This window comes from Dermacentor andersoni, chromosome 7 (assembly GCF_023375885.2).
Source record: "Dermacentor andersoni chromosome 7, qqDerAnde1_hic_scaffold, whole genome shotgun sequence".
In the NCBI taxonomy this organism is placed as follows: Eukaryota; Metazoa; Arthropoda; class Arachnida; order Ixodida; family Ixodidae; genus Dermacentor; species Dermacentor andersoni.
In genome coordinates, this window is record NC_092820.1 from 160,632,984 (window position 1) to 160,658,368 (window position 25,385).

General features: G+C 47.3%; 1 protein-coding gene across 1 annotated transcript; it reads right to left on the reverse strand.

Annotated features, from left to right (window-relative positions):
• Positions 1-307: 307 nt before the first annotated feature.
• Positions 308-23,398, reverse strand: LOC129385308 (uncharacterized). The gene is made up of 5 exons (XM_055071887.2): positions 22,986-23,398; positions 14,890-15,068; positions 10,804-10,923; positions 2,199-2,324; positions 308-420 (listed from the first exon to the last, which is right to left on the reverse strand). The coding sequence occupies exons 1-5, from the start codon at positions 23,123-23,125 to the stop codon at positions 407-409; spliced, it is 579 nt and encodes a 192-aa protein (XP_054927862.1). The 5' UTR covers positions 23,126-23,398; the 3' UTR covers positions 308-406.
• Positions 23,399-25,385: the final 1,987 nt, after the last annotated feature.

Below are 25,385 nucleotides of genomic sequence, written 5' to 3' on the forward strand. Positions count from 1 at the left end.
CACCCCTATAAAAAACAAATGCGTAGCCTTATAGCGCGCTCGGGATTTAGGAAAACCCAGAACCTCTCCATCCTGCTTCGTGATATTTTCGATTATTAAAGTAAACAATTGACATTTCCTCTTAGTGGCGTTTGCGTCCGGGTCACTGAGTGACATCGACCGCGTTGCAGGAGAGACAAGAGCATGCAGATCATAAGCATATATTGCGGTGTTTCATGCCATCATGCCAGAGAACTAATGGGTGACATAGACCGAGTTCCCATACATGACGCAAGACAGAGAAATGAAGACAGAAACGAGAGATATATAAACGTTTCGAAGCCAAGCGGGAACATTTTTAATTTGATTGGGGAGACGGGATCGATCGCTGTAGATCTATTCCGCAGGTGAAAGCGACGTGGCTGGCTCATATCCACGACTCTAGATAGAGAAATGAGAAAAGAAAGGAAGAAAGAATCGTTATGAAAAAGACAAGACAAGAGAAGACACTACGAGACAAGGCAAGAGGAGACAATGCGTGACCAGACCAGGCAGACAGACAGATGGATAGACAGACGGTCCTTTCGAGACGCGACAAAAAGCTCAGCAAAACGGTTTGTCAACTTGACTTTGGACAACGGCAACGGCTCGCCACAGATTCAGTGCGCTAGCGACCGTCACGTTGCTGATGAGCTCCAACGAATCGCTACACTAAGTAGTTCGTCTCTGGCGTCCTTGTGCGCAACTCGATTCGGCGGCACTGAGACACGAACGATGTTTTTCCGCGGAGAGACTCAGCGAATCGTACCGCTCCATCAAATCATGATTTATAAAGGCGAAAAAAGAACCGCATCGATTGCTCAAACACCCGGCATGCTGAAAAAAAAAAATTTAGCCAAATCTTAAACAATTCTTCAGAACCACGCAGCAGGATTAGCAGTATCTTATGGGGTCCTGAATCGGCGGCCCGTTTTCACAGCGTCTGAAGCGCACGCGAAACTTCGAACGTTATTGGTTGTTATACCTCAAAGCTGTATTTCATCCTTTCCGGCAACCGAGACTTTCTATGCGAAGCATACTAGCCGCACAACCACGCTCTTCCTTGCTGCGCCGCGCGCGGCCGCGTAGCTACCATATGACGTCATAACAGCTGCAAAAGCGGAGGCTCAGCTCGTGCGCTCGCCTGCGGTCGCACAGATGGTACTGTGGCCTAACTCCCGCTAGGGCACTGACGTCACAACAGCTGCATGCCGGGCTCAACTCTTGCAAGATGGGCTGGGTGGGAATCGAACCAGGGTCTCCGGAGTTTGAGACGAAGACGCTACCACTGAGCCACGAGTACGATGCTTCAAAGCGGTACAAAAGCGCCTCTAGTGAATGCGGTGTTGCCTTAGAAACTAGCTGTTTCTAAGGCTCCGGCGTGCGTCGCTTGCTCAGGCGCACATTTCGTTGCCGCGCCGAACGCTGCGTTGCTCGCCGCTCACCGCGTCCAATGCGGGGCGCGTAGTCGCTGCGCCGTAGCCCATTGTCTTACACCCCTTGGCGGGTCGACGGGAACGCTTTCGCGTTCCACTCTTGAAGGCGAAGCAGAGTAACGCATGAGTTGTTTCTTCGTCTAGCCGAACCAAATATAGCCAAGCAACAGCAGTTCACCAGGCTAAAGAGTGGTTCAACAACTAAAATAAAGGCTAGTATGCTTCGCATCCTGGGCTTAACCTTAGCTAAGCCACAGCCATTTTTTTTTCGCCCATCGCGGTTAGTTATGATCAGAACAGAAATAAGTTCTAATCTTAGCCTCACGCATTGGGGGTGGGTGTGGGGTGGGGAACTAATCAACACCGACATACATTTGTGTATTCGGCCTGTCCCAGTAAACGTGTAATCCACGATCACTAGCTTGGGTCACGTGGTCGGGGTCTCGGCGTCTTGCCGGCAAGGCAGTAATCGCTACGCCGCAAAACGCGCTGCAGTTTTATAGGATTTAAACAAAAAAACTTTACAAAAGGTTCGCTTCACATATAAATTCCGATATGTTCGTTGGATCAGCATTTCTTTTTTCCGGAGCGCTTTCATCACACAGAGGTGACGAAAAGGTGACACATAGTAACGTGAGCCGGTAATTTTTGCAATTATCGCTTCACGCTCCTAATCATTACTGCCAATGGCAAACTGGACATAATTGGGATGATGATCGTGCTCACGATGCCGATGACACCTACCAGCGTTGCCCACGTCGCGAACGACGAAAGCGGCGGTCGCGCTGCAGCTCACGTCAATCTCGTGAGCCGAGTCCCACTTTCCGGCTTCGATGTCGTATCGCTCCACCGTCCGTACGGTCGTGACTCCTGTTCATAGATAGAGAAGAGCGACGTAAAAGATATCGTAAGAAGCAAAAATGATAACTTCTCGCACACGATACTCCTAAAGATTAATATATGGAAATTTTTGTTATGCTTAATGTGACGCGGAAAGTGAGGGGGTTGTTGAGAATACACGGCTTGTCGGAAAACGCTGCAAACTGTTAAGGCTGCAGAGACTTTTTAACTAGGGCGCCAAAACATCAAAAGCGCTCCACGAAATCCGAGCAGCGCAGTTAAACCTAGGAAATCAATCAATCAATCAATCAATCAATCAATCAATCAATCAATCAATCAATCAATCAATCAATCAATCAATCAATCAATCAATCAATTAATTCCATCAATCAATCAATCAATCAATTAATTCCATCAATCAATCAATCAATTCCATCAATCACTTGGGAAATAAAACCAAGAAAGTGGCCTGTTCTCGTGTTCCATGCCGCAATCATTCCGAGCGTGGCACCAAGTTAGACGCAAGAACTACGGTTGAAACACTAGAGGAGCGTTCCGTTTAATTCAACAGCAACTAAGCGCTCGAAAGGGAGTCTGCTGTGTCCGCCCGTCCACTGCTACTTATATGTCCTCTTATAGGGAAGTACTCACGTGACGTCACCGTGCGCTATGTTGTTGTGCGCTGTACACTATTTCCCCTGTGCTGCTGCAGATAAGCGTGGTAGAGATAAAGGGCAATCCAATCTCAGTACTACAACATGGCGGCCACGATGATGTCAGTGCACACCCCTTATGTTAAAATTAAAAAAAAATGAAATTATGCGGTTTCACACGCGAAAACCACGATCTGATTATGCGGCACGCTGTAATGGGCCGACTCTGCATTAGTTTCGACCACCTGGGGATCTTTAACGTCCACCTAAATTTAAGTATACGGTTGTCTTTGCATTTCGCCCCTGTCAGGATTAGGGGCTCAATCCCATCGCTCGTGATCCGTTGTCAAGCTTGGAGTCGGGCATGAATTAGAAGGTAGCTGGCCCATGTCGTCGTCCAACTTATCCACGCTGAGGACGTTGATGAAGGGAAGGACTGCTTCTCATCGAGAAAACGGGAATATGGGTTTACTTACAGTATTTATATCAGTCTAACATGACTGCTTGAGAGAGAGTGTCCTGAGCAGCCGCTGTTACGTTTCGCCTACAACGCGCGGTAATACCGGCGCGGATGCAACGGACGCCGGGGCTTTGTCAAAGCGGCGGACATTTTGGCCCGTTCGAAGCCGCCACAACGCCTCCCCGCCAAGCGTGTCCAGGCGTGTTTCAGTGCCACGTGTCTTCGTGTGTGCGTGTGTGTGTGTGTGCCCTCGCTTGTCAAAGCGCGGCAGCCGGGGAGCGGAGTTCCCCGAATGGAGGTCTCTCGGCTCAACCGTTCGCGCCGTCGTGTGGGCGGGTTGGCGATGCGTCACTGCACTCGGTTCAGCAGGTCTCTCGGCTCGACCGTGCGCGCCGTCGTGGGCTCATGCTCCGCCGTCCCGTGACCTTCATCCCGTGACCTTCATCCCGTGACCTTCCCTTTTGGACCGCGACGCCGAGGGTATAAGAGCAGCTGCCCCCGGACGCCAGGAGAGAGAGGCTCCGATTTGTACTGTTGAGTTACGTGCTCTCCCGTCTCTCCACTTCGGTCGAACTGACCGGCCGCTCTTTTGCTATGTTAGAATAAACAAGTTGTTCTGTTACCAGTGTTCTCATGCTTTGCCGGGACCTTCGGATGCTTCCAGTGCCCCAGGCCGCCAGGCCAACGCTACCCTTGGGGCTTGCGACCCATTGGCAATAACGGGCGTCAGCACCGAGACCCCAACAACTCGTGCCAGCGGTGCGATTCTAACATCTGGTTGCCAGCGGTGAGATCGCGACAACGGAGGCCAGCAGCGAAGAGATGCGGTTGACTGTATGCTGAGCAGCACAACGACCATCCGGGAGCAGTGCAACGAGCCCTGTGTGACGACTGGTTGCCTGCAGCGGAACGACTGCGCTGAAGTCTTGGCTGCGAGGTTTGGTGAGTGCGGGACTTTCTTCTTCTGAGTTTTGCCAGGCTTTTGTTAGTGTTAGAAACAGAGCTGGTAATTGTGGTTGTCGTTGCTACCGGGTTAGTTTGCGGCAAGACAATAGTAGGCAGTAGAGAAAGCAGCATTCAGAGCAGCCATGGATTTGAAGTCGTTGCGCAAACCGAAATTGCTGGAGCTTGCGAGAGAGTTGGGTCTGGATGTCTCAGACAAACTCAGAAAACCAGAACTGCTAAGGGCTATTCTTGAGTTAGAAGCTGAGGATGACGAGCTGTCGGAATGCCTTGAGACCATTGAGGAGAGGGAGACGGCAAAAAGACAGGAGCGTGAACTTAAAGAACAGAAAGAGAAAGATGAGCGTGAACGAAAAGAACAGAAAGAGAAAGATGAGCGTGAACGAATAGAACAGAAAGAAAAAGAAGAGCGTGAACACGCTTTGGAAATGAAGCGTCTCGAGTTAGAGATGGAACGCGCTCGTAATGGAAGTCAGGCACACGGTGCAGGAGAACGAGTATTGTTCAAAATGACTGACCTGATGTGGCCGTTTAAGCTTGGAGAGGACATTGGTTTGTTCCTGGTTAACTTTGAGCGAACGTGCGAGAAGCAGGGGTTCTCTCGGGAAACGTGGCCACAGCGCTTGCTCACTTTGCTACCCGGCGAGGCGGCCGACGTAGTCGCTCGCTTGGAGAGAGAGGAGGCAGAGGATTTCGACAAAGTGAAATCGAGTCTCCTAAAAAAGTACAGGCTGTCAGCGGAGGCGTTCCGTCGGAAGTTTCGGGAAAATGAGAAGGACAAGAGTGAGTCATATACAGAGTTTGCCTATAGGCTTATGTCAAACATGCATGAGTGGCTCAAAGAAGAGAAAGCGTTTGGTGACCACGAGAAAGTTCTGCAGTGTTTCGGGCTAGAACAGTTTTATAGTCGGTTACCTGAGAACGTGCGGTACTGGGTCTTGGATAGGCCAGACGTTAGTACGGTGGCTAGAGCCGCTGAGTTAGCCGAGGAGTTTGTGACGCGTCGGGCTCGCGGAGCTAAGGACGGTCAAAAGGGTGAATTTGGCTCCAAGTTTGAGAGGCCAAAGTTCACACCCATGAGAGCAAAGGGGGATACACGTAGTGCGGATGCGAGTGAAAGCAGTCCGACCGAATGTAAGGAGACGGCGGCAACCGAAGCCGAACGCAGAAAGCGGTTCGAGACGAGGCAAGCGCGCGTTTGTTATACGTGCCAGAAGCCGGGTCACTTTTCGGCGCAGTGTCCAGAAACAAAAACACAAGTCGTGTTTTTGTCTATATGCAGCACTGACGAGAACATGAAGCTTCTCGAGCCTTACATGCGAGACCTCCTCGTGAACGGGAAAGAGTGCCGAGTGCTTCGCGATTCCGCAGCTACAATGGATGTAGTTCACCCCTCTTACGTAGAACCCGATATGTTCACGGGCGAGTGCGCATGGATCAAGCAAGCAGTGGAAGCTCATAGCGTGTGTCTGCCGGTAGCAAAAGTGCTTATTGAAGGACCTTTCGGAGCACTTGAGACGGAGGCCGCAGTGTCATCTATGCTGCCCCCCCAGTACCCGTACTTATTTTCAAACAGGTCCGATCACCTCCTGCGCGAGAAGGGGCTTTTGTTTGGTGAGGCTAGCGTTCAGGCCTTAACCAGATCGAAGGTTCGGGAGCTCGCTGAAAAGGCGGTAGTTGCGGGGCCGACGTTGTTGAATGATGAGAAAGGGTCAGAGGCGCAGCAAGCTGGTATTCAGAGCACGCCCGAACGGGATAAAATTGAGCCTGTAGCGTTAAAGGCACCAGATACTGGAGAGGAAATTCCCGATGCGGGAAAGTTAGAAGAGCTTCCGGTCGAGCTTCCGGGACTAGGCTCAGTGACGAACAGGAAAGACACCGATCAAGTCATTAGTGACTTAATAAGTAAAGCATCGCTGTCGCCTGAGCAGAAAACCGAACTACACCAGCTCTTACAAGAGTTTCAAGGTCTGTTCTCTGAGAGGCCTGGTAGGACTTCTGTCCTTACTCATGACATAGAACTTACCTCCCCAGAGCCAGTACGATCCAAGGCGTACCGGGTGTCACCCCGCCAGAGCGATATTATGGAGGCTGAGGTAAAGAAAATGCTACAGCTCGGTGTTATTGAAGCGGGTGAGAGTGATTATACCTCCCCTTTGATTTTAGTTGAGGTACCGGGCAAGGAACCTCGTCCTTGCGTCGACTACCGCAGGCTTAATTCCATCACTAAGGATCAAATTTATCCGATCCCTAACATCGAGGAGCGCCTTGAGAGAGTGAGTAGCGCTCAGTTTATTTCCACCCTAGATCTTGTCAGGGGTTATTGGCAGGTTCCACTTACAGAAGAGGCTAGTAGGTATGCGGCGTTCATTTCACCAATGGGGACATTCCGTCCTAAAGTTTTGAGTTTTGGTTTGAAGAACGCGCCATACTGCTTTTCAAGCCTCATGGATAAAGTGTTGCGGGAACAGCAAGAATTCGCTTTACCGTATCTAGACGACGTAGCGATATTCTCCGCATCCTGGCCCGAGCATATGGCGCACTTGCGGGCAGTGCTAACCCGCCTGCGCGATGCGGGCTTGACAGTCAAGGCTCCCAAGTGCCAGTTAGCACAGGCCGAGGTTGTCTACCTCGGACACGTGATTGGTCGGGGTCGTCGCCGCCCCTCTGAAATAAAGGTGGCCGCTGTGCGAGACTTCCCGCAACCGCGCACGAAGACCGATATTCGGTCGTTCTTAGGTGTCGCCGGCTACTATCAGAGGTACATCCCCAGGTACTCTGATATCGCGGCTCCCTTGACGGATGCTCTAAGAAAGACAGAGCCGCAAACAGTCGTCTGGGATGAGACGAAGGAAAGAGCTTTTAGCGCCCTAAAGAGCGCCCTAACAAGCCAGCCTGTGCTACGATCGCCCGACTACACAAAAGGGTTCGTTGTTCAGTGTGATGCTAGTGAGCGAGGCATGGGCGTTGTACTGTGCCAACGGGAAAATGGAGAAGTAGAACACCCCGTCCTGTATGCTAGTCGTAAGCTGACGAGTCGTGAGCAGGCGTATAGCGCCACCGAGAAAGAGTGTGCGTGTATCGTGTGGGCCGTTCAGAAATTGTCATGTTACCTAGCTGGCTCGAGGTTTATCATTGAAACGGATCACTGCCCTCTCCAATGGCTGCAGACCATCTCTCCCAAAAATGGCCGCCTCCTGCGCTGGAGCCTCGCTTTGCAACAATATTCCTTTGAGGTGCGTTACAAAAAGGGGAGTCTCAACGGTAACGCCGATGGCTTAAGTCGAAGCCCCTAACGTGGGAATCAGCCTCAAAATTGCTTGTTACTGATGTTTTTCTTCCTGAGGCAGGATTTTTAACCTATTGCTTTTGTGTAGTGTTTCAAAGTGATGATGTGCTTTTTAGTGCAAATTTTCCGATTTGTGGACGCGTTCTGAGTGCTGCTAAACTACTGTAAGGAACTAGGCAGCAGTATAAAAGGGGAAAGAGCCTGGCAGGGCTTAGTGAGGGTTGTGCCGTGCTTGCTGACTGAGCGGTTGACTTTCGGCGTAGTTCTAACGCTTGCCGGAAACGAGAACAAAAATGTCAACTCTCCCGAAGTCACTTTGCAGTGTCCTGTGTGCACCTGAACGTGAGAACGAGGCCTTCTCTGTGCGCTGCGCTCAAGAAACGCCAAAGGACGCCCGACTACGGTTATGAGCATCATCGAGCGACATCCCTCCGGACAGCGGATGCAGTCCCCTGACCATCGGGATCTCCTTCCCCCGGCGGGGCGGTCTGTTACGTTTCGCCTACAACGCGCGGTAATACCGGCGCGGATGCAACGGACGCCGGGGCTTTGTCAAAGCGGCGGACATTTTGGCCCGTTCGAAGCCGCCACAACGCCTCCCCGCCAAGCGTGTCCAGGCGTGTTTCAGTGCCACGTGTCTTCGTGTGTGCGTGTGTGTGTGTGTGCCCTCGCTTGTCAAAGCGCGGCAGCCGGGGAGCGGAGTTCCCCGAATGAGGAGCCTGGAGGTCTCTCGGCTCAACCGTTCGCGCCGTCGTGTGGGCGGGTTGGCGATGCGTCACTGCACTCGGTTCAGCAGGTCTCTCGGCTCGACCGTGCGCGCCGTCGTGGGCTCATGCTCCGCCGTCCCGTGACCTTCATCCCGTGACCTTCATCCCGTGACCTTCCCTTTTGGACCGCGACGCCGAGGGTATAAGAGCAGCTGCCCCCGGACGCCAGGAGAGAGAGGCTCCGATTTGTACTGTTGAGTTACGTGCTCTCCCGTCTCTCCACTTCGGTCGAACTGACCGGCCGCTCTTTTGCTATGTTAGAATAAACAAGTTGTTCTGTTACCAGTGTTCTCATGCTTTGCCGGGACCTTCGGATGCTTCCAGTGCCTCAGGCCGCCAGGCCAACGCTACCCTTGGGGCTTGCGACCCATTGGCAATAACGGGCGTCAGCACCGAGACCCCAACAACTCGTGCCAGCGGTGCGATTCTAACACCGCACAACAGCGGTTTTTAAACACTCGGTCCTCTCCCGATACAAGGTGATGCGAACGCTCGTTTCGTCATCGCAAACTAGCCGCCTCCCCGCAGGACGGTCTACACACACACACGCATACACACAGGTGCGAAGGTCCGGTGCCGACGTCAGAGGGGCCCCGTAGAACTCGGAGCCATTCCGGGTAGCGCGTTGTCTTGCGTCTTGGTCGGTGCGTGGGAAGCAGCGCAAAACGGCGTTCCCGCGGCAAGTCGCGCACCCGTAGCAGATCAGGTCCGCGTTGGGGAGTTTGGGAACAATAGTTGGCCCGCCGAGGCTAGAGGTTGGCGGCGATGCTCCCGAGATGTTGCTTCCACAGTCGCAGCTGGGTGGCAAACTTGCACTGCAGCTGGCTGTTCTTAACACCCCCCATCGAAACGCGGCCGCCGTGGCCGAGGTTTGATCCCGTGACCTCGTGCTTAGCAGCGCAAGAACACAGCCGCTAAGCACGCGTGCCGGTTACCCCCCTATATTCTTATGATCACGTTGTGCCGTCGCCGTGAGCCACCACCGTACAATATTGGACGAGCGCTTACTATCAACCAAAAGGACTTATTACGAACATAGTTATCGTTTCGGATGCGCAGTTATCGTTTCAGGCCATAGCTCACATGTCAGTGGCGCAGGGGAAGGTGCGTCTCCAAAAAACACAGAAAAGGCCACAGGCTGAGAAACACGCCCACAATCAGAGGCACGCCGTAGCGGACGACTCTGACTTAGCCTTAAGCACCTGGGATTCGTTGACGTACACTTAAATCTAAGCGCACGAGTGTTTTCGCATTTCGCCTCCATTCGAAATTCAGTCGCCGCATCCGGGATCAAAACCGCAACCTCAAGCTCGGGAACGTGTTGCGAAGGCGGCGCTTCGCACTCTCGGATGCCGGTCGGAGAAGTGCCATTGTCACTGTCATTTTGTCATTGTCCTCTCGTCGCAGTCGCAGACAGTTGTTCGGTTGGTGCGCATGCAGACGAATTGCAGCAGTTCAGCACAAAGGTGGCGACGTATGGAAAATAGAGGAACAGTAATTGCCACAGCAAGTTAACTTCAGCAAAACTGAGAAAAAGGCGGCTGTAATTCAGTTGTAAGTCGTGTATGTCTCCTCCCTACTCGTGTTTCGTTCTCGTTTTCTTTCTTGTTCTTTTGTTTTTCTTTTGATACACATAAATACGGTCACAGTAAATGAGTCGGAAGTGAGGCGCAGTTATCGGCCGACACGCAAGTGAGAGTAATCGCGTTCGGCTCCGGCACGTGCGACTTTGCTCGTTTCTTGCATGCATGACGACGGTTCTCGTTGTCATGCCAATGTCTAGCCACACAAACGGTGGCTTCTCTGCACAAACGATCCTATTGCAGGAAAGCCAGCCGTCGAGCAAAGAAAAGGTATGCACGCCCGGACATTTCTCGACGCGAATCAGCATTGCTGTATTGCGAAAAAAAAAGTACCAGTCGACTAAATTTGTCCAGCCTCCATAGCGTAAGTTTTTTCTTCATTTACTCTTGCTCGCTGCTGATGTAGTTATCTTAATTAAACTCTAAATAAAGTTTACTACAGAAAAGGATGTGGGTAAAAATACGAAAAAGGACAAAGGAATGTATCAAAACAAAGTTGCAGGTCATGGTGATCACGGCAGTACGCAATCACATCATACTGCTGTTTTCGAGCCGTATGGTGAAACCCCACTTCCGGAATGTAGGGCTTGCGTGTGGGGACGTGGAAATTCCTGGACTGTTCCGTTCAAGTAGTTGCAAATAATAATAATAATAATAATAATAATAATAATAATAATAATAATAATAATAATAATAATAATAATAATAATAATAATAATAATAATAATAATAATAAGTGAGAATGGTCTGGCAGCACCGCAAGTAGTGTCAACCGACGCGTACGCTTATCTTACCATCATGTCCCCCTATAGCGTAGATTTGGCCTTCGAGAACGACGGCGCCAAAGTTCATCTTCGGTCGCGGCATGGCGGGGAGGTCGGAGACTCGAGCTCTCCTGATGTCCAGCAACGTCACTGGAAAAACAGAGAAGCAAAAGTCGGAAGAACGAGTCAGAAGGTGCGACACGCCTGCAGGAACTATGCGCGAAGGCTGGTATCCTCAATCGAGCTCGAGCCGAATTCTTTAGTTTTCGATAAGAGGAAGACATGAACGAAGATTTAATCATGTCATAGTAATCAAGCCGACACGCGTATACCGTGAGAGCAGGAACTGATAAGCCATTTCCGGCCAAATGAACAAAATGTAACAAATTAATATTTTTATATATATACTTTTTGATTTACATAATACCGCCAGTCGCCTTTTGGCACCCAAAGCAGGGCGGGATTACAATACATTGCAACAAAACTAAAGAAATAAGAATGATGCAACTGATATTACTCGCGAATAAAAGTACTCTTTAGTGTGTCTTTGCATCAACCCAACAGCACGCAACTCGTAACATGTATTAGAGTTTGCTAGGTAGGGGGAGTGGGCGCGGGCTCCACGATCAAGCGTCTTTTATTGAAATGTTGGTGGCGCCAAAGTCGCATTCACCAGAATGGGCGGCTCCGCGCACCAGCCGGACGCGCGTCTCGTCGGAGACTCTGTCGCAGCTGCATGGAGCTTGGACAGGCGTTTCTCTTTGCTGTGTCCAGTTTTGTTTCTCACTGGCGGAAACAGTGGTTGCATTCCACACAGACGTGTCGTATTGAAAATGGAGAAGGAGTGACGGAAACATCGCAAGCGAAGCAAGAACGACGACGCGTTGAGCAGATGACAGCAACTTGACGCGCGAGCTCACGGGATTCAGTTGGCGTAGCCGAAATGGTCGGAGCTTGAGGATATGGTGACGGCAGCGCCACCGCAATTTCAACACTTTAACGCGAGAGCGTTAAGAGGCCCGTGTCACAGAAAATTTGGCATCGGCGCCCCGCGTCCAGCGCCAACCGTCTTTTCGCTAAAAGTAATTCCCAGCAACGCATGCCCAACTACGCAGGCCCTCTGCATAGCGCAGAAACATTACTGAACTAATTGAATTACTCAAAGTAAAATGCGTCAGAAAAATCGTAAAGTATGACCTACCCACACACTATAGACAGACATGATAGCGTCGGATTGTAAATTCACTCTAAAAAAAGTTTACACCCTTTGGGGTGTATATCTGCCACACAACAATAATCGTCATGTGCCTTGATTGCTCTTCCTTTCTTGAAAACGCCGTGCCCGCTACTTTCCTGTCGGCAATGCTATGTCATGCTGATAACGTGCATGCCGTTCGTTACTGGAAAGTACAGGGTTCGCAGCGTTAAAGAAAGGAAATGTGGACTAGACAGATGTCGTCGATTGTTGTGTGACAAGATATGATTCAAAGGGTGTAAACTTTTCTTAGAGTTTGAATATACGAGAAAATATAGTTCTGTTGCGCGGAAACTAAAACACAAACCCATTTTCCAGCCTTTCTGCCATTCACAGAGCGGCGCGCCCGGCTCCTTGCAACACCTCCAGATGGCGCGCTCTCCGCGCATCCACTGCCCATGCGAGAGGTCGCATTTCTACCAGAAAGCTCGCCTTCGTACATAGCTTTCGCCGACAGCGTTTCCCGGTAAACATTACGGTTACATAAGCTGCAGTTGCCGGGAAGCGTGAGAAGCAGTCAGGGATCTTTTAATGATATCGTGATCCACTCTTAAAAGCGAAGCTTAAGCGTCCTCCATTCTTTTTTGTTTTTTGCATAACCCTCTGCGCTTGCCGTGACGTCCGCTGGACCCACTCCCCCCAATCTAGTACACCCTACACATATCAAAGGCCATCCACCTAATCGTGACGGCCATTAGCCGTCGTCCTTATTGGTGCATCACATTTAAGCCCAAGAAGTGGCGGCGATTACGAGGAAGAGGCAGAAGGTCTTCATGGACAAATTGCGTGCGCTCTGCTGCCTGTCACAGCACAAATACACTTCGAAGGTATTCGTGAGAGCATCTATAGCGACTCGGCGGGCTCAGACGCGTTTCACTTTTCCTAGTTGGATTAATCTGATCAGAGTTGCGGGCAATTCGTTGCGTAGTGCTTATTCTTTTTTCGCCACGCGGTGGATCGTCCCGAAGGGCGTACGAACGTGTGTGCGCACAGTGCTTGTCTCCCGCACCAGCCGCACGTCATTCAAGCCGACCCTGTAAACACGATGCTTATTTTTCACATGATTAGTGGGAAATATACGCCCTAAATAAGAACAAATGTCCCCTAATTAACGGTAGCTCTCCTCAAATAATGCAAATAACACCAATGATGTTGTCAAGGTCATAGATTCAGTAAAGCTGACATCATCCACTGCTATAGATGGCATCAGCGCTAAAATATTGAAGAATACCAAAAGTGTGACAAGTGTGATCCTGTCGGCATGTGTTTCAGCAATTTCTTTCACTTGGACTGGTCCCACAGACTGGAAGGTGGGCAAAGTCATTCCGGTCCCAAACAAAGGTGCCCGCATCTTCGCTCAAAATATTATCGCCCTATATCCCTGACAGGAATACGCACAAAAGTAATGCAACATACTATCTATTCGCACGTAGTTAAATTTTTAACATCTCTGAATTTTTTTCAATGAATTTCAACGTGGCTTAGAGAAAAGTGTTTCCTGCAATACTCAACTTGCGCTGCTTGTTAACGACGCTAGCTCTGGCGTTGGCGTAAATGCACTGGTTGGCGTTCTTTTTCTAGATTTCCCGAAAGCATTTAACAAATTTCCTCCATAGACGCCTCTTTCTAAAAAAAAAAAAAAAAAAAAACGTGCTTATAACCTCGATCATATTGTTTTTCAGTGGATTCGTGATTTGTTAACTAACCACCAGCGATTCGTTTGCGCAAATCAATCTTATCCCTCGCGCCCTGTTATTTCAGGCGTGCCTCAGGGTACAGTACTTGGTTCACTGCTATATTTAATTAACATGAATGATTTCCCGGGTAGCATTTCTATTAAAATGATACTCCTCGCAGACGACTGCGTCATTTATCGTCCAATTAACAACGCATCTGATGTTCACTCGCTTCAATCTGGCCTTCATTAAATTGAAACCTGGTGTAACAAATGACTGATGCCCTTGAACACATGCAACGCATTGCTGCTTTCCTTTCGTTGCCGGAAATTCCACTCAGCGCTAAAAGATCTCATTAACAACACCTGAATTTCATATGTAAGTGCATACAAGCATCCAGCTGTTAATTTGTCGTCAGATTTAACATGGTCTCTTCACTTCATGCTCGTCACTAGCGAAGCTAGCCGCGTTCTTGTTTGTCTGCGTAGAAACCTTTATCTAGCAGCGCTTACCGTCAGACTACTCACCTACCAGAGATTGATCAGACCGAAACGTAAAGACGCATGCGCCGTTTTGGATGCTTCATCAATGCAACTTTATTAAAATGCTATGAAATCCTTGCTAAATCGTGAAGCATGGTTTCTACAGATTTTAACTTAAGTCTCCTACTAACCTTGCAAGCTTTTCATCACACCGTTGCACAGCTCTATCGTTTGTGCCTGTTCTTCAAGTTTTATTGCGCATCCTGCACCTCGTGCTCTAGCCATTAAGCAACCCCATCGTCATTCAGATCGCGTAAAACGCGGAAAAGCTATACGTACACGCCATCTGCTTGCGCCACTGCGCACTTTTCTTCGTTTTCCTTTCTTTCCTTTCTTTTTTTTTGTCTAGACTGCCCAACATTGGATTATGGCCTTCCTCCTGACCGCTCTACTTCTACAGTACCATCAACTTCAATGCAACGATCGGACAGCTGTATAACAATCAACTCTGCCGTAATAGCCCAACCGTTGTGTAAAGCCCTTTTTCGTTTGGGCCTTTGAAGTATTCCAAGTAAAATATGAGTCACAATTTGACGGGAGCACGGTATAGGATTGCGCGTATTGCCTATAGCACAAATAATAACTAACATTGTTGCAACCTTCCGACAGTGGCTAGAGTGCTAACTAGCGAATAAAGGCGTACTGGAGGACATATATCCATGGAAGCCGTAGCCGCCGATGAGGTAGATCATATTCTTGTGGGCGACCGCCTTGAGGCCACGGCAAATCGACGGCATAGTCAGCACCAGAGTCCAGGCGTCAGTCGACGGGTCATAACACTCCACGGTGCCCAGAGTCACTTGACCCGTGAATCCGCCCGCGCTGTGCGAGAGGGGTAATGTCGTAATCATTCATCTTCGCCATCATATTAAGTGCACTGTGGGGATAGCGTTCTCATCCTAGGATCATTATTAGGGACTTTTAGCTTGTCCGCTATTCCGGCAAACGGGAGTGGTTTGGGCGGATTGCCGGATGGGCGGGGGCGTAAACATGAACGGCCGGAGCGGTGCAGCCGCCTGGTGGCGTAGAGCTTAACCACACAAACACAGAGCTAAAATTCCATTAACCTACTATATTCTGCTTCGCTGCTGGTGCAAATTTACGGCAGCGGCGTAATTTTGAACACGATTATGGCGCTGTCAAAAATTTACACCAGCAGCTATGCAGAACATAGTAATTGGCTCTGTGTTTGTGTGGTTCAGCTTTGCACCACCAGCTGGCGCCAGCAATCTGGCCGCTCCCGTTTACGCCTCTGCTCATCCGGCAAACCACCCGCGCTTGCCGGAATACCGGACGCACTAAAATTCTCTATTGACCCTTGTACTGCGTGAATACGAAGAACTTCTTTATCAGGCCTTCGAACTTCGCCTTTATTACTACAGACGACGCCACGAAAACCTGCGCAGAACTGCAATGGAACAGACGAAAAATGGAAATGAAACAGACAAATGGTTTTCTGCGTTCACGTCTCAAGTCCCACCAAGGCGCCTTCTAAGTGGTACTTTATGCATATACAGTCGACTCCAGTTAATATTGGACTCGGTTAATTCAAATTTCGCTTTATTCGAACGCACTGAAAAGACCCGGCAAGATAATATAAATCTCGTTTAGTTCGAACGCAATAGCAAACTACCCATACTACGGAATGTGGCGAGTGAACCATGGTTCGCGAGTCATGTTTAGAATACAGAAAAGAAATAAAGAGAAATGAATGAAATGAAGACGGATTGCTTGATTCAAAAGTTTGCTTCAATTTCAATGCGTTTTCTCCCTGTTGTTGCGCCACTCTATCTCCACGAAAGGCTCTTTTACGTTGCCCTGACTGATATCGAAATTTAAACCTTCCGGAAAGCTAATTACTTCCACTTTGAGCGCTGCATGGATACTATAACCCTTTACCAGAACGTGTTCAACGGTAGTAGTTCTTGTTGGGCTAGGGGGTGGAACATAAATATTAGAAGGGAGCAAGTCAATGCGCATACGCAGATGAAGTATACAAAGGACGAGTGCTTCCTGTCGATATACTTCATGCACCTACTGTCCATGCCCTGCCACTACTGTCCCTGATGCACATATCTCTAAAGAAAGAAAGAATAAAGAAAGAAAGAAAGAAAGAAAGAAAGAAAGAAAGAAAGAAAGAAAGAAAGAAAGAAAGAAAGAAAGAAACAACGAAGATACCGTCGACTGTCGTTATTTTGACCCTTGCGAGAACGCAATATTTGGTCGAGTTATCCGAACTATCAAGTTAAAAAACGGCTGCGAAAATTAACCGACTCAACATTGTTTCCTTTATATTGCTTGATGTAGTCTGTAGTCCTTTCCTTGTTCCCCTTGAAGCGCGAATCAACCAGGATGCGTCAAAAAGCACTGACATATTTAAACGCTGTCTCAGCTTTGGCCTTTCGCGCTCCTGTCAGTGCCGTCGTCCGTGTGTGGTCCACAAACCTCGACAATGTCGTCGGCGCTGATAAAATGCTCAGCAGAGACAAAAGAACAGCGCCGTCTGGTGAATTTTTTGTGTTCTGAATGTTTTAATGTTTTATTAACCACTAAGCGCGTGAGGGGACACCTGTGGGGGACGAATCAACCGAAAAGACAGGCTATCGCGTTCGAACTAAGCGAGTATTCCTTCCATAAGAATGTATATTATCTTGCCGGGTCTTTTCAGTGCGTTCGAATTAAGCGAAAAGTCGAATTAACCCAGGTAAAGTTAACTAGAATCGACTGCATATGCATCAAGTACCACTTAGAAAGCGCCTTGGTGGAACCTGTGACATGAACGCGGAAAACCATTTATCTGTTTCATTCCCGTTTTCCATCTGTTCTGTTGCAGTTTTGCGCAGGTCTTCAAGGTGTCGTCTGCAGCAATATAGGCGAATTTCGAAGGCCTAATAAAAACGTTGGTAGTTGTGCTCGCCCTATGTGTATTTCATCTGGCTATGTGTGTTAATTTATACGCCTCTCATTTTAATAGCTACGTTCAGTGGAATCTGCGGCATTTGCACGTGCCATGCAGTAGGAACCTATGGTTCTTCTTGCTTTTCTCGATATTTTTGAAAACAGTTAACGGAGCGATTCTTCAGACACCCACGCACATTTTCCGAATCTATGTGGTTTCGTACCTAGCAAATGCGCCTGATAGGGTCCTTATGTATGTGAGCTCTAAACTACTGTCGGAAACAGTTATTTTTATGAACGTTAACCTTTTGACCAATATTGTACACCTTAGAGTCTATAGTACATCACTGTTGCACTCATTTGTTCTTGCTTGCTACAGTGTTGCGGTTGAGGGCGTCACCCACATAAAAATTAAATTCCCCTTAATATTCTCTTCGGCAGTTGGTCTTGCATATATAGCGCCTTATTCGTCTATGCCAACGGCACTGTTTCTACACTGCAATGGCTGTCTTTTTTTTTTTCCTGAGAATTAAGTTTTAAAATGGCTCTGAAATGTACTAGTCCCTCTGAATTAAGCACGATTGTTGCGCATCAGCGCCTATCGACTCTGAGTTTCCTGCATATGAACATACAGTCAGCCCGTTCTAAAGAAGACGAATTGTGGAATTTTCTAGATGAATTTAAATTTAAATTTTCTGTCATTATGTTGACTGAAACTTGGTACCGCAATGACACCGATATTGTGCATATTGATGGGTATAATGTGGCCTATATAAATAGAGAAACTAGAGGCGGCGGTGTATGCATATATGTGGAAACAAGTATTGGCTATCAGTATATTGATGAATGGTCTCGATGCTGTGAAGACATTGAAATTCTGTGTTTAAAATTCGAAAGCTCTCTATTTACTGTTGTGTATAGACCTCCTCAGGGCAACATAAACAAGTTTCTTCAATATTTAGATGAATTCTTTTGGTTTGTTAATGAAAATAATTATACATTAGTACTCAGAGGTGACCTCAACATTGACATGCTCACAAAGACTAGCAAACAAACTGACCTGTCAAATCTACTTCTTTCGCATGGCCTTTCAAATGTTATAACTACCCCAACTCGCATTACAGCTGCTACAGCCACCTTGATAGATCTATTTATAACAAATTCTGCTAACCTACTACACCATGGTCCGATAAGTATCGCTATCAGTGATCATTTGCCAATTTGCCTAATTACTACGGTTGAAATTAAACAGAGGCACCCGGTGAAATCAGACATTTATTTCCAAGACATTAATTCACAATCTCTTTCTTGCTTTCGTGACGAAATAAGCTCGCTGAGCTGGGATTACATACTCTCCTCTTCATCACCTGATAGCGCCTATGACCACTTCATTAAGATCGTGTGCACAGTATACCAAAAACACTTTCCTTACAGGCACGTAAAAAAACCCAAACACGCTCGCAAGCCATGGATCTCCTCTAAGCTAATCAAAATGATAAATGAAAAGAATAGGCTGTACCATGCGTTTTTGAATAGCCGTGACCCAGATGATTTGAAGCAGTTTAAGAAATATCGAAATAACCTGACTAAGCTGCAAAAACAAGCTAAATGCGACTATTACTACTCCATGTTCGATGGTATCGTTGATGCAAAACAGACTTGGAATAAGCTGAATTCTGTTATATCATCAAGGCGACCCGCCAGTACTATTAAAGAGCTCAAGGTTGGTAATGAGGTTCTTAAATATGAAGCACTCGCCAATAAATTTAATGATTATTTTGCCTCTCTAGTTGAAAGCACTTATGATCAAGATGCCTTGATGTATTTGCCCAGTCCCCTTACACATTCTTTGTATATTGATGAGACTGATGACACTGAGGTTTTAAATGTGTTCAAAAATTTTAGGCGATCTAAAAGTGAGGATGTGCACGGATTAAAATACAACCAATTCTTTTTGTTATTGACCTGCTCACCCCTTGCCTCACTCACATTTACAACATCTCCCTAACCTCTGGCATTTTTCCTCAACAGATGAAAATCGCAAGGGTAGCTGTGGTTTACAAAGGCGGAGAAAGGGAAAACTTAAGTAACTATAGACCAATCTCAATTCTTCCACTGTTTTCAAAAGGTTCAGAAAAAATTATTCTCCTTAGGATGACTGCCTTTTTAAACAAGTATTCTGTTTTAACACCATGTCAATATGGCTTCAGGTCAGGCTGCTCGACTGAAACTGCTCTTCTTAAACAAAAGGAACTAATTTTGAAAAATATAGAGGCGAGGAAACTAACATTGGGAGTATTCCTAGATTTCTCAAAAGCTTTTGACAGAATTAACCATGGAACACTATTAGAAAAATTGAACTGCTATGGTACACGCGGAATAGTTTTAGATTTAATTAGAAGTTACATAACCAATAGAAAGCAATGCGTATCAATACATAGAAAATTATCTTCGTTTAAACTTATTAAGCAAGGCGTGCCTCAAGGTAGCATATTGGGACCACTTCTATTTATCATTTACATAAATGACATTGTTAATATTGATGTTTCGATTACCTATATTATTTACGCAGATGATACTAGTTTATTCTTCTCAGGAACTAAGGAGGATCAACTCATCAATTTTGCAAATGAAATACTTCACAAAATATATAACTGGTCTGTAAAAAATTCGCTCCTGTTAAACTGCTCCAAGACAAAAGCGGTCCTCTTTAGAGCGAAGTCGACGCCTTGTGATCTCACCCAATGCCTCACACTCAATGACACAAAAATAGAACTTTCCGCTAGAGCAAAAACATTGGGTGTTATCTTCCATGAATTGATGCTATGGAACCACCACACCGATTACTTACGAAATAAACTTAGTAAAGCGTTAGGTATGTTGCGCAGATGCCAGAGCCTACTACCAATACCACAGAAACTTATGGTTTATAACGCACTATTTGCTTCTCACCTGCGCTATTGTAACCTGGTCTGGTCAAATAGTACTAAGAAATCATTAGGTAATTTAGTTTCAGTTCAGAAGAATGCCTTACGTGCTATTTCAGACTCACCTTACAATGGACATACGCGTGACATATTCCGGAAGTTCAAGATTTTACGTGTAGACCGCCTTTATGAGTATCAACTTATGTGTTCCTTTAAACGTGACATGATTAATCATATCATAAACATCGCGAACTTGCAGCGGAATCCTCCTTTTCGCCTAAATCGATATACGGAACACTGGGAAGTCCCACGCCCTCGGACTAACTATGGCCTTCAAGCACTCTCCTACTGTCTTCCCTCTACACTTAACAAATATAGTCTAAATGATGTAAACATACGCCATATATCCAAGAGCACATTACTGCAAAAATTTCTGTGAATAATTAACTTTTTGGTTTGTCGGTTGGAAAGTATTTCTTTGCTATTTCTAAGTTGTCATTTCTGGTTTTCATGCATACATGTATGCGTATATGCATGTGTGTATGTATATATATATATATGTATAAATGTGTGTATATATATGTGTCTGTGAATATGTATATATTGACCTTGCCACAAGAATGTACCTCGAATATCTTGCCATGTTGCTGCCTGTTGTTCATGGGGAGGTGGGACTAGTCAAGCTGCCGTTATGCAGCTTTTATCCTGCCATCCCTACCGCTTTGTATATATCAGTGTACTTATGTGGTAAAAATAAACTTCTTCTTCTTCCTCTTTAATTCGAACAGCCAGGGCACCGCCTTCATAAACTTTTTTCTTTCTGATTTGATTCCTTGCGGTTCGATACAACTCCATAGCCGACTTCCGTTGTATTGTGCCAATTCACTGTGCACTTTCTGTAGACCTGACTATGTTAACCACATTTTTCAGTGCCAAAGGTCACGACGCTAGCGTAACGCCTATTCGTTGTAGCTTCCACATCTTATTTTTTCATGTACAGGTATTTAAGATACCTAGCCGCTCATATATTCTCATTTGTACTGCTCAGACGTTCTTCGATGCACATTTTGCGAGCTTCGAAGGACGCCCAGCCCATGTCCCCGCGTACTGTTTAATTTGCATATTTCCCACGCGGACCCACTAGTACTCTTCAAAAAGACCGATGATTACCACCCCTATCAAGCGGGCAGGTTAAGGGCACTTACGGAGAGTGCACTCGGTTTTAAGTGCACTTTCCCAAATCTAAACGTCGCAAGCTGAGCGTACTCGCAGAAGAGTGCACTCCGGTCGGAGTGCGTTCACGGAACGCACTTTGCTGGTCGAGTACATACCCTTGCCGCCAGCGGTTTCAACGCTACAAAATGTAATGCATACAAAAAGGAGACAGAAGTTAATTGTAGCTACTGAACAGCTCTTAGCAAAATAATCAGAGCATAACTCGCTGGCATTCTGTTCTAGCAGGATGAAATGCCGCCTCGTCGCGCGCCACCATCTTGTTCTGGATTGGCTAGGCATTCGTCTTGGTCGGCTTTGACTTGCAACACTCTTAGGATAAAATACTTTCGTTTTTTGTTGAGTAAATATAGATTACGGTTGTTTTTTACTTATAATAAAACTGATGCAATCGCTTTTTAGAAGTTTTTATTCTTTATTTTAATCTACATCTTCAAAAAAACATGGTTTTAGTCTGTCGCCATTTTTTTTAGTACGAGTACACTCTGTTTTCCCGTTTAGCACCACGTAGCCTAAAGTGTCACTCAAGGTCCCGAAGTGCACTCTACGTAAGTGCCCTTAACTAGCCCGCTTGACAAGGGTATAACATCCAATGTCGACCGCAACACACAGCATGGAATCGGCAAATGCAAGCCCGGGCACCATTAGCCCTTCCCTTACACCTGTGCTTGACATTCGGTGCACCCCCGTAGAAATCAATAGAACTCTAGCAAAGTCGATGGCGGCGCCGTTCCTTGGCTGTCTCATGCTGTCCCTAGGATGACGCGGTACTACACTGAGGCTCCGCGGCGATTCCTCAACTGAAATTTAGTGAACATCTGCTGCCCTCGACGACTACGCATATGCACTGGCACGAAGGCGTGTTTCTCTGGGACAGCTTCTCATTGTGTAGGATTCACCATGCGGCGTTAATGAACGGCCTCAGAGATTGGGAGCCGCATGCGGGAAACATCACGCGCACTGCAGGTCTCGGACACTCCGATTATTGAAGCGCGATTTGTTTTTCAGCTAAGAAACGTCTCATTTAGGAACGCGATTACATTACAAGGGGCTTACAGAAGAAGCTGACCTGCGAGCAGCAGGCAAGAAAAAAGAATACTTCGGGGACAATTACACATATATGCAAAAATGATTGGAGCGGTGAACATAATAACCACATGATTACATTATCCTGTGGGCACGGACTAATTTTTATGCTACGTTCGAGCAGAGTAACGGTGAATAAAAAGTAGTGCACTAACCACAGAGTGGAACAAAATAAAACTTGCATAAAACATCAATGGTATCCATAAGCGCGACTGAACGAGGATGTAGAAACAGATGCACAAACACAGCGCTGTGTGAAGCGCTGTGTCTGTGTATCTGTTTCTTTCTACGTCCTCGTTTAGCCGCGCTTATACAGTCTACCATGGATTCTAACCAACTCGCCCGCCAACGTGTTTTAATCAATGGTATGATGGGACGTCGTGGTACGTGTGATCTCCCCGTTTTCAAGGTTAACTAACTCAACCATCATCGTTGTGAAAACACATCGCAAAGAAACCCACCCTGCCTGAGACGGAGCAGAAGTCCACATTGCCTCGATTTCAGTGAATACATCCAAAACGCAAGCCATTACTTTGCACGAGCGACTCGAAAGCCAGTTCTTTTTTTTTTTTCTTAATCCCAAAAGCGACCTCACATGTAGATGCGTCCGCAGGCCGAAGCGGCGCTGGCGTCGCTGCGGACCTCGTTCATGTCGGCCACCATGGACCACCGATTTTTCTTTACGTCGTACCGCTCCACCGTCTTAAGGCGAGCACGGCCGTCGAAACCGCCCATGGCGTAGATGTGGCCCTGCGACAACACGACGCCCCGTTTAAAGGACTGCTGCGTAATCTCACTTCACCTCAATTTGATTTTTAAAAAAAAACGAGCCATAGCGTAATCAAAGTGGTTGCGTCAAAGCAACCACAGGCATGAGGAGCGTTCATATAACCTGTAAATAGTTGCTCGTCTTACTGACTCGTACTTCGCGTAACTATATTGAACAGTATAGCAGACGACAGGCGACAGGCCCTAGTGGTGTGCCAGGAAACCATGTAAAGTGTGACGGATATGACGTCAATTTCCGTATCGCACTCGGCATGATACATTTTTTTTTCACATAGTTCTAGAATATCACGCTAGTTATGTTAGGTTAGTTTAGGTTATGTGAAAAGTAGCTGGCAGCCACTACGGCCGGCTCGGGATAGGCTGAGTCCGGGTGATGCGTCACCTACTGCGAGCTGTAACAGCGGCACTTGCACATCCGCTGTCAAAGGCGTGGGTGGCGCTGGCTGACCCATTCCAAATCCGGAGACCACTGAGCACGTCCTAATTGAATGCCAAGGGATTCCACCCATCGAGACCAGTACACAACGTGCATCTTCCAGAAGCGCTCGGATTTAAAGTATACGGAAGACATCAGTCGGTCAGCAGTCTAGATAAACAGTAGACGTTTGGAGTACTGGTGAAAGCAAGGGAGGGGTTCATACGACCGGATCATGTACCAGCATAGGTAGCGATAAAGGGTAGATAAAGTATTGAGAGAGAGGGAGAGATTAAGGAGATGTATACAAAAATGCTAGGATGGAAAACATGTATAGCATACCTGATTTAATCAAGCAGGCTAGGTGACTATTTGTCACCACGCCGCTTCAAAGGGGATGCCAATACATCATCATCGAGGCCTCAGAGATTGGGTGCACGCGGCGCCTTTTCTCGCATGCCATGCACTCGCAGCGCTAACCTTGCGAACGATCGGTCACGTGGCTGCTGCTTCGTGGCGAGTTCTGACCGTTTTTAAGCGGAATTACGCGTCATCGGTATCGAGCGCGGCTTTGTTCCGACATATATTTTACGAGCTCCCGCGCTGATCGAGGGAGCGACACACGTCACTATACGACTGTTTCAGAGCCTCTCCACTTTAAGCGATTTATCGCTGACAACGATGTGCAGTTACCATCAATGCGCCTCGCCGAAAAAAAAAAAAAGTCTTTATCTTATCTGCAAACCGCGCTTGAGATACACGATGGACCCCAGGCGGCGTCATGCTTGTTTCTAGGGCTAATGTCATGATGGTTCGGTCTATGAACTTGTTGATGCTAGATACCGGCAAGTTCACTGGAACGGAAAGGGAGCGGTAAGACGCACATTAAAAAAAAGGCACGACATGTGGTCATGTTTGTGTTATGAATTAATGCACTGGATTACGAAAAATAAGCAGAGGGAAATCGCATGCCAAGACCGATAAAAATACAGTGCGACGTAACTTGAGAAACAATATTGAGATGTCCAAGAATTTAGAAGACAGGAAAAGATTGAATCGTCGCGATGGCACATAACAGTCCCCGCAGGCGTCGAAGTCTCTATAATGAAATTATTTTTGAACAGTTCTGATAGCGTCCACGGAACAATGGTAGCTAGTGTACTGTGAAATGCTCATATGCTACGGTGCAAAAACGCGTTCACAGCGAAAGCAAAACATTGTGCGCGTACATGCATGCAGACGCGCAATCGGTCGCTGCGAACCCGTGCGATCGCTGCGTTGAGGCTTCATTCTGTTATGCCCCATTGGTTATACAGACAGCCCACTATAAGAACATATTTCACATAGTTTACTCTCAGCGTTTGCCTACCTTTCACGCAAGAAGCCGGTTCGGGAGCCGGCTCCATCGCGGCGACAGCGAGCAGTGTCGTTCACTGTACGTATTCGTTAAAGAGATAGCATCTGTAAACGATTCTGTAAACGATTTCAGTTTGCCCAAGGTTATTATATCGACAGTCAAAAACTTCCCTCGTTTTGAGAGTAATATACGTAAATGTCCAGGAGGGCTACCGTGTGTCGTTTTTATTGAGCGCCGTAAGCGAAACCTATGAGGGGCGCGTCGCGTCATCCCTCATACTACGCAAGGGAGGCGCTTCCGACAGATGGCGACTCCGTAACTCCTCGCCGCCAATAATAAAGATGCCGCTACCAGCGCCGCCCTGCTGGCGCACACGTTCGCGATGTTCCAGAATTTCAAAAGGGGGGCACAACAACCGGCATATATCTGGTTAT

Coding starts and splice junctions, on each gene's coding strand:
- LOC129385308 (XM_055071887.2), bottom strand. CDS start 23,125: ATGGGCGGTTTCGACGGCCGTGCTCGCCTTAAGACGGTGGAGCGGTAC. Junction 15,069..22,985: donor GCCTGCGGACGCATCTACAT/GTGAGGTCGCTT, acceptor CCTCTCGCACAG/CGCGGGCGGATTCACGGGTC. Junction 2,325..10,803: donor CGCTATAGGGGGACATGATG/GTAAGATAAGCG, acceptor ATCTATGAACAG/GAGTCACGACCGTACGGACG.